Source organism: Calypte anna, chromosome 4A (genome assembly GCF_003957555.1).
Source record: "Calypte anna isolate BGI_N300 chromosome 4A, bCalAnn1_v1.p, whole genome shotgun sequence".
Taxonomy (NCBI): domain Eukaryota; kingdom Metazoa; phylum Chordata; class Aves; order Apodiformes; family Trochilidae; genus Calypte; species Calypte anna.
The window spans coordinates 20,465,859-20,478,175 of record NC_044248.1 but is presented as its reverse complement, the minus strand read 5'-3'; the positions used below and the strand labels follow the sequence as shown (position 1 = coordinate 20,478,175).

At 38.3% G+C, this 12,317-nt stretch overlaps 1 protein-coding gene across 6 annotated transcripts in view; it reads right to left on the bottom strand.

The window, feature by feature from the left end:
• Positions 1 to 12,317, bottom strand: part of SLC7A2 (solute carrier family 7 member 2) — a 43,135-nt gene that overhangs the window by 11,325 nt on the left and 19,493 nt on the right. For 3 of the 6 annotated variants that reach the window (XM_030449606.1, XM_030449608.1, XM_030449607.1), the window contains 6 exons: positions 11,836 to 11,912; positions 5,694 to 6,084; positions 3,994 to 4,149; positions 1,769 to 1,934; positions 1,087 to 1,223; positions 212 to 434 (listed from right to left, as the gene is read on the bottom strand). In XM_030449606.1, the coding sequence (XP_030305466.1) occupies positions 212 to 434; positions 1,087 to 1,223; positions 1,769 to 1,934; positions 3,994 to 4,149; positions 5,694 to 6,069 (1,058 nt within the window). In that variant the 5' untranslated portion in view covers positions 6,070 to 6,084; positions 11,836 to 11,912. Of the gene's footprint in view, positions 1 to 211; positions 435 to 1,086; positions 1,224 to 1,768; positions 1,935 to 3,993; positions 4,150 to 5,693; positions 6,085 to 11,835; positions 11,913 to 12,317 lie in introns of those variants that run through there. The other 3 variants (XM_030449610.1, XM_008491840.2, XM_030449609.1) reach the window with 2 other exon arrangements.

Below are 12,317 nucleotides of genomic sequence, written 5' to 3'. Positions count from 1 at the left end.
GAGTTCAGGAACAGAACAGTTTAACAAAGGATCTTAAATTAATGCACATACTGTGATCCAGACCTGCGTAAGTCTAAAGCATTCTTATTTACTTACTATATAATCCTCTGCATGAACTGAGCCTTCAAAATGAGCATGTGAACAAATATTTCAATGTCATATATTATTCATCAGCTTTCCCCAACAGAATTAGTACTTCAATGTCTTTTACCTTGTAGACAAAGCACAGAGGGATCCCACTGCTACAACATATTTGGCAGGTCCCCATCCAACATATTCAAATGCTAGTGGGAGAGGACTTTTCTCATCTAGTAGGTAGTAAGGCATCATAAGTGTCAGTGCAGCTGAAACTCCAAAATAGGCCATGAAGCAGACAAGCAGGGACACCACAATTCCTATGGGTATGGCTTTCTGAGGATTCTTGACCTCTTCTCCTGAAAAATAGTTTCAAAAAAATACAGCCCCACCAAAAATTGTTACTCATTTCCACGTTCAGTTTTAAAAAAATAACATCAAAGACAGATAATTTGTTAATCTAAGCCATGGAAATCGTATCTGTAATAGAAGTTGCAAAAATCTGCATAAAATAAACTCTGTTCTGTGTCACCACACAGAACAAAACTCAGCCTTTTGGTGCCAGAAATAGTATTAAAAATAGAGATAAACCAAAGGACATAAAGTACATTCTATATTTAGAGTACTGAAAGCCCATAGATTCTAGTTATTTAACTACAATTTATAAGTTCAATGTCCTCATTTCTTATCAGCCATATCCTTCATCTCACAGAACTGTCAAAGTGAGCAGTTATTAACATGATCTGAGCAGAAAAATTGTATACTAAGCACTTCCAGACTTAGAAAGCAACAAATATTTTTTCTAGAACAGGAATAAACTCAGTAAAATCTCCTCCTTCATCTCAGAAAAACAGCCACATTCAGGAATTAACTCAGACTCATTCTACATGAATTGAGGAGAAAGCCAAGGAAGAAGAGCAGACAGATGTTGTTTGTGTGGGTTATATTACAAAGAAAGCATCTTATACTTGTATACTTATAAGTACATAGGCATGCATATAAATACTATACCAGTTGTTGCAATGCAGTCAAATCCTACAAAAGCATAAAAACAGGTTGCAGCACCAGCCAATGTTCCTGTGAAACCATATGGCATAAAGCCACCATGCCCATATATACTTGTCACATTCTCATAGGATGAGCAGTTCCTATAACAAACAAAAATAGAGCAGAAAAAATTTATTTTTTATTACTATTATTGGTAGGACAAACTCTGGCATACTCCTCCCCTACAACTCTAGAAAAACATGTTAAAATGCTTTCATCAAGACAGAATTCTACTTTACAAAACTTCATAAAAAGACATTTTTATGTCAAAGCTTGTAAGGAAAACAAAACAGTAGATGGAAGAATACTAAAATCACATAACTATCATCTTACTCACTTTGGAGCTTGTGGCAAAATATATCTAAACACTAATGGCATAGGCAACTCCTGCTGTCATCCTCACATACTGAGTTAACACATGGCTTAAGGGCAAGAAGCCAGTAACCTCTCAAATGGCTGTGGGCAACGGTATTGAAATTTGATTATTTTTTAAAGGAAGTTGCTAACCAGAAAATAAACTATTTTTAAGGGTTCCCAGCAACGGAGCTATTAGTTGAAATATTACCTATAATAATACTAAAGCAAGTATTAAAGAAAATTGCTTGGAATATGAGCAAGTATGTGCATTTTTTTAAAAAATAATTACTCTGTTAATGCAGTAAGGTTTCTGAGATATTCTTCACTTATTTTCCAGTTGTCAGCATCTCCTTTCACAAAGCCAGAAATCACAACGAAGAATAGGACCAAGATGTTAATAGCAGTGAAAATTTTATTCACCCATGCAGATTCTTTTACTCCAAAAGATAAAAGACCTATAAAATAAAAATGTTTTGCAGATGTGAATGACCCCTTAAGCTGATAAAATACCACTTCAAAGAAGATTCACATGCAAGTACTGTGAATAACAGTAATAGAACAACACTGTATTTTTATACTTTTAAAGAGCAGTAGCACAAATTTACTAGAATCTTTGACAGCATGGCAATAGACAAGTGTATTGGAAACCTTCAAACAGAAATCTTATTTAATTACATTCCTTAAGTATTTAAAAGCATTTTGAGCAATGCTTTTCTGTGTCACCACACAGAAAAGCTTTTCTGAGATTACAATTAATATCTCTATTTTATGCAATAGAACAAAAATAGGTAGAAGAATAGTATGCTTAGTAAAAACAGATTGGTACAATCTATTCCTTACAGAACAGTTACTGATTAGATGAATAAAATAAGCAAAATTATTAGATTAACAGAGTAATCTGTTCACTCCAATTTTTCAGATAGTATCTATCACAGAGTAAGAGTCCTATTTCCTAGCTCATTAAGAAAACTTTTAAAAGAGATGCAAACCTCCTATTCATAAACACTGATCCACTGACATTCTAGAAAACAGTCTGATCCAGAAGACACATTGCAGAGTAGTGCATTTAAACAATCTGAAAGTTACTCCATCAGGATCCTACTGTGTCATTAGATTTGTAACAACTGTAAGTGTACTAACAGCTTAATGACAGAGCAGGCAGTGAGCAGATTAGGAAAAATTAAACACAATGGGAAAGCCTCCACAGGTTCTTTGCACTCTGTTTCCACTGTCAGATACATGCTTTCCCTCATTATTTAGAGATTAAGTCTGAAAATTTTAAGCCTCTCAAGATAAATTGTAAAAGATTTCCAACTTTGCTAATGAGACATTTGATGTCTTATCACAATACAGAAGTTACCATATGAGGTATAATTATACCAGAATAATTTTCATTGGAAATAGGTGTATACTTTCTTTAGCTTAGTTTTTCCCAAGAAAGTAGTCTTAGCCTAATGCAGTATAAAACATAGCATTTAAAGTCCTTTCTGCAGGAAAAAAACCTTCCCAAACCTGATTTCTGTGTGATTTCTGTTGTACTTAGCACAACATTTACTGTAAAACTGCTGCTCCTGTGATTCAGCTTTGTGCAGCTCAGAATCCAATTACTGTATCATGCTCAGCCTACTCAGCCCTGAGCCATCCCCAGTGTCCCTCCTTTTGGCAGCAGTGAAATCCACCCAGCTCAATCCCTGGTGGTTTGGCTGCAAACAAGCTATACACTTTAGAATACACTTACTGCTTCCTTCACTCCTGGTGGCGTTAAAAACCTGTCCCTACAGAAAGCATCTGTTAAATGCAAGCTTCCAAATAAGTTGAAGTATTTCTGAGCTTTCTGATCCCTCCAAAAAGCATGTAGTTGGTGTCAGTTTTGTGATTTAAAAACATGATACATGAGTGAAGACAGGGAAAACAAAAAGGAAAAAAAAACAACAAAACCAAAAAACCCCAAACCCAGAACAGTGTGGAGTAGACCTGAAGGGTTTACTCAGGTTCCAAACCTGTCTGCTGGGCCACGCCAGTACCTTGGAGTGCCCTTTGGCTCAAACAAGCTCTAGGCTCAGCAGCTCTTGAAGACTTAAAGTTGGGGAAGTTATTTTATACTCAGTAAGTTAACAATTTAGAGGGGAAAATACCCTTACAAATACCCACTGCATGCATAATATGTGATTTAAGGGGAGCACATCACATCACTAAACTACCAAGCTTAACCCCAAGGTCCCTCTGAAAGCATTTACTAGTAATAAAGCCCTAAACCCCACACAGAACTGTATAATTTTCTGACAAGTGATTATTTCATGTCTCAGCTTTAACAAAAGAAGAGGATACACATCAAAATTTGATTATATGTTCATTCTGTCCCCAGGGTCACTGTATCAATACACAAACACACCTCTGAACTTGTTAAACATTATTAAAGTATTTCTGGTAAAACAAATTATGATTTAGCATTTTTTTCTGTAAGAAACACTTTGACACCACAACTCCCATAAATGAAGCCATATAATGTCTTACCTGATAGGAGTAATATAAGGAATACAGCAAAGAAGTCAGGATACTCTGCTAGCCCAGAGTAATTAATTTTGAAGTAGGTTCTGAAGAAATGACCAATCTGTTTTCCAAGAAGTTCATCAAAGGTGCCACTCCAGGCTCTTGCTACACTTGATGTACCTGCACAAAACACATGCAGGTTTAGGGCTTTGCCTACATAAAGAGATACATAGTTATCTCTCTTGAAAAAGAAAAGAAATGCAAGCATGGTGCTACTTGCATTTAAAAAAGCAGAACTTGTGTTAGGAGTGATTTTGTTTTGCTGAGGAATTTTAATGTTTTAGAATTTCTTTACATAACTAAATGGCAACACTATTCTGTAACCGGAATGGAGTCTCTAGTCCGAGATCGAGGTGTCAATATGGTAGTATAGACTCGGAGGATGTGGTTTGAGTCTATTGCCCACAGCGAGGAACTAGCAAGATGGTCTGCTGCTATGGAAGCAACCAGCCACTCTCTCAACTAGCTCCAGAATGAGCTGCCTCAGTGGGTGTGAGCCTCACTATTTATTGGCCCCATGGTCTTGCACATGCTCCATAGGGGCCCTGCCCTGACTGGGCACAGGTGGAGTTGATAGCGGCTCACACCCACTTCCTGATGATCAGAGGCACCTGGTCGCTCTGTTCCACTACACTATTCTACAAAAAGAATATATGAATTTTAACCTCATTTATTTGCGAAATTACTTCTGTATCATTTACATCTCATATAATTCTGGAAGACACTTATTTCTAAAGTTACAGTATAGCATACATTAAACAATATAAAGCAATGTAAAAAAGGCATTTTAAGAAAGAACACAAAGGAAAGTTTACCTGGAAGTAAAGAGAAAAATCACTCGCAAGATGCATATTGTTAGAGTTGGTAATTGAGATTAATACTCTCCTCTGGTAATTAGAACAGATGGCCACAGCCAAATACAACCTTATTTTTATAACTCTCCTATCATGAAATCCACTTCAATTCAATACTCAGGCATAGTGACTTTATAGTGATTGGGGCAAAACTTCTGTAGGTAGTAGCTCATCATGACTTTCTTCAAGTGAGACACTATAGTGATGGGGTTCATGTAAATGTCCTTGCTATGTATATTCCAGAAAAAAAAAAATTTACTGAAATTACTCTTGCTGACCAAAGCAATGAAATCCTATTTATCCTTATGCACCATCACTGAAATGCCTGACATAATTTTCATAGAATCACTGAATCATTCTAGTTGGAATAGAATTTGAGACCACGTCCAACCATTAACCTGACTCTGTCAAGCTCAGTGCTAAACCATGTCCCCAAGTACCATATCTACACATCTTCTGAACACCTCCAGGGATGGTGATTTTACCACTTCCCTGAGCAGCCTGTTCAGTGTCTGCCCTTTAAGTGAAGAAGTGCCTTCTACTGTCCAATCTAAACCTCCTCTATCACACAGGGTATGAAGTTCATTCTGCTGAAGACACACTGTTTACAAAAGTGTCTTGCAAAAAACATGTTTGCACTGGTGATGCCCAGGAGGATATAACCTGACCACATTACTTTGGTTACTTCATCTCAGCGGGAGTAAAAAGCAATAGTAGGTAAGTATAGAGACAGAAAAGAAAGACACAAATCTGTATCTTTCATCTGCTGGCTCAGAAACCCTCGAGACCTGTGTTTGTTCTTAAGCTTACCTATGACATAGGATAAAATGAGATTCCAACCAGTGATAAAAGCCCAGAGTTCGCCGACGGTTACGTACGTATACAAATATGCAGAACCAGTCTTGGGAACACGAGCACCAAACTCAGCATAGCAGAGACCTGCCATCACAGAGGCCAGGGCAGCAATCAGGAAAGAAACGACGATGCTGGGTCCAGAATCAGATTTGGCTACTTCTCCAGCAAGGACATAAACACCAGCACCCAGGGTACTTCCTACTCCCAGGGCTATAAGGTCCACTGTTGATAAGCACCGGCACAGCTTGGAGTCCTCAGGACTTTCACCGCCGACGTTCTTCTTCCGCACCAGGCACCGAATGAAGGACAAAACTGGTCCACAGGGCAACATGATGGATGCAAAGCTCTGAAATTAAACACATCATAACAGTACATAAAAGGTACCATACACATTGGTGAAAACCAAAGAGAAAATGTATTTGTACTAAGAACTTTAATCACACCTAGTAATGTATCTACACTCTCCTGCGGCATTAAACAAGCTGGCATGTTCTTTTTCCCCTGGAAACAAACGAGGGATTCAGTATTCCAAATTTTATATTTAGTACTTATTTCCCCAGGGAAAGATAACCATTATACTCTAGGCTGACTATGCTGCTGTAAAAAAAAAAAGAAATTGTTTCTATCTATCTGCTAATGGCCACTTTTAACCATTTCTAAAACAGAACTAGAACAGTTGTTTATTATCTCATTTATCATAAGGACATTTAGGATAAGGATGAACAACATAAAGAAGGATATTTAAGATCTAAAACTACAGCACTATGGCTATGAATAGTAAAAGCTTTAAAATACAGCATTCTGACAGAACCAGTCAAGTCTCCTTTTGTCTTCAAATACATGGCATTTGCAGTTAGAATTTGCTTCAGTGAAAACTGCTAGAAAGCAGATAAAAACAGTGTTCCTCCTCTCTCCCACACAGAGGAAGGTTTCCAGAACTAATGTTCATTACAAGAAATCTTGTACAACTCTGATAATAATCTAGCAAAACCTGATGGGATAACTCCTTATCCCACGTCAGCTGCAGTTGCAGTGTGAGATGTGATCAGCTCTAGGACGCAAGCTGTGTTTTTGTGACCAGCTAGGTCCTGAAGGCCAGCAGGTGGGCACTGTGTCACAGGCCTGTGACACAGGTGCCTGCTAGGAACAGAAGTGAACCTGCTTCCCAGATCAAAAAAAAAAAAGCTGGGGGCCCAAAGCATTTTCTCAGGAGGCATCCCATAGAAAATAATATCTCAAAGAGGCAGTATAACTGTACAAGTTCTGTCTTTATGTGTTGTTTGAATTCTATTGTTGATGACTGAGAGTTTGGTAAAAATTAAGCTATGTTTGTCTTTGCAAGTCGTACCATAAATGTCTATACTCTATACAGATATACTATACCATATGCTGCTCATGGTTTGTTAAGTGGAACTCTCCTGTGAACTGAGAATCTTTTTTATTTAGATGAAGATATTCTGCTGGTAGATTTCTCCTCAGTCAGTATCAGTTTCCCCAATCAGTGAAGGGCATTTCTACTCACAATAGTTCACTAATAGCAATTTATTTGCATCAAGATGGAGCTCTCTTAACAGTGTTATCACAGAATCAGAAGCAGGAGAACTGCTTTCAGATTTAGCCAAGACATCCCAAGACTCTGGTACTGATCCCTTCATACTTGATAGGAAGATGCAACAGGAAGAACTGATGAGCTTATGTTCCCTTAATACAAGACCAAGAGACATAGGTAAGAGATGATGAAGTATCTTCAGAAATCCCTGACAAGTATCACATTTTAGTGAGGTGGCCTTTGTAAGACAGATCCTTTAAAGCATCACCCGCTGCAAAAGAGCAACCTGGGCTCCTCCTCAGTGCTGAGTCAGAAGCACTGATTTTCATAACACTGTGGACGAGCACCTCTTTCATTCAAATACTGACCTACAGAAGCAGAGAAGCTAACAGCTGGGTGTGCCTTTTGGTGGCAGCATTGTCCCATTTGCACTGCCTTCATCCACACATTCTTTAAGAAGAGTCTTACATCAGCAGTGACATGATTGCCCAAATCTCATGGTTTTCTTTCCTGTTAATCCTTAGGGCAGAGAGGAACATGAAGAAGGGCAAGTGAAAAGGGAAAAAAATTATCTGTACTATTTTTTGACCAGCAGATCCCAGTATTTTCCCAATTGCTCTGATTTGCTCTTTCCTTTCCTTGCTGCAGTCTAAGGTTGCCTCATCCTAGCAGATTGTAAAAGCCTCTGCAGCCAGGAGCTCCACCGGCACTGACCCAGGGCCCTGCTGAACCTCCCACACAGCTTAGTGGGCACTGCCTCTTCTCTCAGCCTTCCTGGGAAGGCACACTTTACAGCTTGGAAAATGGGTTTTATGGTAATACAGTGAGTAATCAATGAAGAAGGAACTGAGCTCTCTTATTGCTGTGCTGCTGACAGAGCTCACAGTGCTCAAGGCATCGCTGAGGCACCTGTTCTGTTTCTTACAGCAGACTTCGACACCTGCCTGCCTTTGAACAACAGCATTAGGCAGGGTGGGCTGAGTTGTTTATGCCATTAAAACAGAGTAAAAACTGAATCCTGACCTTATACAGAGCGTAAGCACAGGAAAATAAGGATTAAAAAAAAAAAAAAGGAAAATGCCTTTGCACTCACCGACAGTGTGCAGCTATTTCTAATCAAGGTGGGAAGCAGCCCCAACCTGTTGCTTCTCCCATGCATTCAAACCTTTGCCTGGCTCCACCCTGGTGAAGTTTACTTTACAGGGACATTTGCCAGAAGCAAACACCTGCAAAGTCCATTTGTCACTGACCTTGGCACATTTCTTTCGCTCTATACAACTGAGGTGGCAGCTCTCTGGGTTCACATGTGCTGGGTCACTACATTTCTGAAGTCTTTTTTGGATTGGGTTTTTCTTTAGCTACAGATTACTCTATAACACAGAATATGCCTCCCACAGTCCTCCAAAAAAAGGAGCCCCCAGTTCAATTGCCTTAGACTTGAGAACCAACGTGCAGCACATATTCAAGCCTCCACCTTCCTTGAACACTTTCCTAGAAAGAACTGCAATGCCAACCACATTGCTGTTTATAGTTTTACCACTTAAACCACATGTACCAAAGAGGCAGTCAGGACAGGAGGACTTAATCTAGACAGGGAAAGAACTGGGGGGAAACAAGGTGGATATTGAAGCAAAGAAAGGTAACTTACATCATGTATCACCACACTCTTGCGTTGCAATAACATTTTAATCTAATTATGGCTAATAAGTGAATTAAGTTAGTAGACATCAAACCCAAACTACACATGGGAAAACCCAAAGTTTTGCTGCAGTAGCCATTCAACTATTCCTACCAATTTTTCCACTAAAAGCCCTAATATAAAAGATAAAAATCTTACATGGGAACCACGCTGTTATGAAGCAATATAAAACATCAGAAAGTTTTAATACTGTTACTGAGATGTATCTTTAAAAATTCCTGAAACAAAAGTAAGTTAAAGATATTTTACCCATAAACTATTTTGTTGAGCTATTATATACAATAATATACTATTAATTTTAGGGGCAGTTTAACATTTAAAAAAGCATACCAATTGGGGAGAAAACGCTTCAATAAGCTTATAACATTTTGAAAATGGGAAAATATAAATGTATAATGATTATATTCAGATTAATTTAGTCACTATTCAGTCTCCTTTGACTGAATTAAAAAAAAAACTGTTAAAGCTTATATGCTTGAACATATCTGCAGAATTTATGAGAAAATTTCTGTTTGCTCTTAAGTACATGTAGCCTTATTCAAAATTGTAGCGATGTATTGATTAGATTTAGCACAATAACACAAGTAAAAGAATTCAGAGGTGAAACTAGGTATAGTCTATGATTTGTGTGTGTGTGCATATGCACAGGCAATACATGACTTTACTGCAAGTGTCCTAAAAGTTGACACTGTGCCCAAGACTTTCACAAAACTTCTCATGTCTTGGAATATTTAAAGCAGACTATTTAAATAATATGGGAAGCAGCACATGTAACAGATGTTTGATATGTATAAAATGGAAAAGGAAAGCTCTAGCATCCAAAAGCAGAAATATCTTCCAGTCAAACTGAGAAGGCAAACATAAACTGCATCTTCTATGTGTAACACAGTGATTTGCACTTTGTTAGAGACATAGTAAGGCTGTAATGAAAGCAATGACCTGGAAGCAACAGCATACCATGAAAACTTTTGCTGAATAGATTTTAGAACATAAATAATACGAAAAGAATTGCTGTGGGTGGAAAGAACACAGAAGACACTATATTAACAGTCTGGTTAGAGCCCATTCTGTTGAACTGGGGTAGATGCACCATATATCTTGCTCTCCATTATGAAGCCTGAAATGTAAAAATGCTGAAGACTGAAGTTAAGAAGTCCAAATATTCCTGACACGACCAGTAAATAAACCTCAGCTGCTTAAAAATCAGCTTCTAGACTAAACCAAACCCTAGTGGATAATGTACAACGGTATTTTTATTACTTCCAATGGCAGACAACCCCACCCCAAACATGTAGTAGCATTTCCAGTCAACATTATTCACAGCATATTGTTTCCCTTAAAAGACTTGTGTGCCAATATCCCTCTTTGTGTTCAGAGAACACTGAAAAATATGAGCCTTGCAGAGAAATCCCCTATGCTTCTCATCATTACAAAGTTTTTCCTATGAAAACATGGAGAAAAACATATATAGGGTGGCAGCTCCCTGCAACTGGCTCTCAGCTTTTAGTTTTCCCTGCACCATCTGCCAGTGCTGCAGGAACACAGAAGGCTCTTCTTCTCTCCCTCATGCAAAGTCCTCCCTCCTGCAGCCACATGCAAGGGATGAAGATCAATCTTTCCTCATAGATCCAAAGAGAAATGCCTCCAAGAAGAGTGTTTCCACTTAAAAATCCATGTGTTTTAATCAATAACAGTACTTCATAGCTTAGGTTCTGCCTTTAGAGACTTCTTTTCTGCACCTTGGCAATTACATCCCACTTGGATTATCTCAAGTGCCTCATCCAACAGCTCTCTCCCTGGCACACCCCAGGGACTTTCACAGCACAATCTTTCCACAAATAAGTTGATCTGACAGTGTCTTCTTGCCATGAAACAGCTGACCACATTAGAAGGAATGCATCAGAAAACTACTTTCTTCACTTGATTTTCTTATGGAAGTCTTCTTTAAGGCTTTCTCTTACAGGATCAAAACAGTATGGACTTATTTCAACAGACTTATGTGGAAATTTATGTTGAAGTAGTGTTACATTTAAAAAAATAATAATCCCCATTCATTTGTGAAACTTGCACAGACTGAAACAAAATACTGCATAAGCCCAAATTACAAACTTATTAAAAGTTGCTTTGCTGCTGACTCCAAATGGTCTCAGAGATACAGCAGCCTAGCAGATAAGGGCCACAAAGTTGTGGAGTTTTACATTACTAGAGTTGCTAACTTTAGAAAAGGATCTCCTGCTTGTCCATATGACTGCCCACCCCTCACAGAAGTTGAACATGAATAAAAGCACTTGCAGGATCAGCACCTCAGTGAACCATTGCAATCCCTTGACAGTGCTCTGCACACCACCTGATGCTTTGCCTTGGAAGTCAGGACTTTGCAGCCAACTGTACGCAAACTCATCTTTTGCCATGCACAAGAGAAAAATTAAATAAAACCCCACAACATGGTGTATACAGTGAGTGCAGTTCTGGTGGGATTTAAGATGATGTACTGGAATTCATAAAACAGTTCATCAGGTGCCAGCAAGAATCTTTCCTATGTCAAGATAAATAATTAGCATTTTAGTGGTTCTGAGAAGAAAAATCCATGTTACAAATTCCTGCTAGTTATTTTGACCCAGGAATGAGTAATTTAACCTAATTTTAAACAAATCCCAAGCAGCTACTAGCTATTATCTGCTGAATTCCAAATATTCCCAAGAGTCTGAAGAAAATGTTTGTAGTGCTGACTCATAGTGCTGTCCCTAAATCTAAAATGAGAGTTCTGGAGACCCCTTGGAGGAGGGAATATAACTATTTAAAGCCATGTTGCAATGTTACCTCTTGAAAAAAAAAAAATCCACACATACCTTTTTGGCTCAAACCCACACTTCGAACACAGGACAAAGGTAACTTAGGGAATTTACGACAGAAAAGTTTGTAATATCTACAAAGAAAAGACAAAAATATTAAGATGAAAACTTAACACTTGATCTATGATTGAAAATAAATTGCCATGCTACGTCTTGTTAAGACAGAAATGGTCTTGCATCTCCTTGGAGACTTTGGAGACCTGATGGGGCATCAGATGAGGCTCCACCCTGCAGTTCAGAAAGGAGCAAGAGGAAGGCACCTCAGGCCAGCCAAGCCACGAACACACCAAGTGGAAAGATCTCCCAGAGGATAAATGTGAAGACTGTGAATTTTTGAGATGTAACCTATTGAATAACATCCTATTGAGCTTTTTCATAAGGGTGACAGAACATCTCAAACTGAAGCAAACTTCTAAATAATAATAATAATAATAACAACAACAATAATAATAAATTCCTAAAGATAGACCATGTTTGAG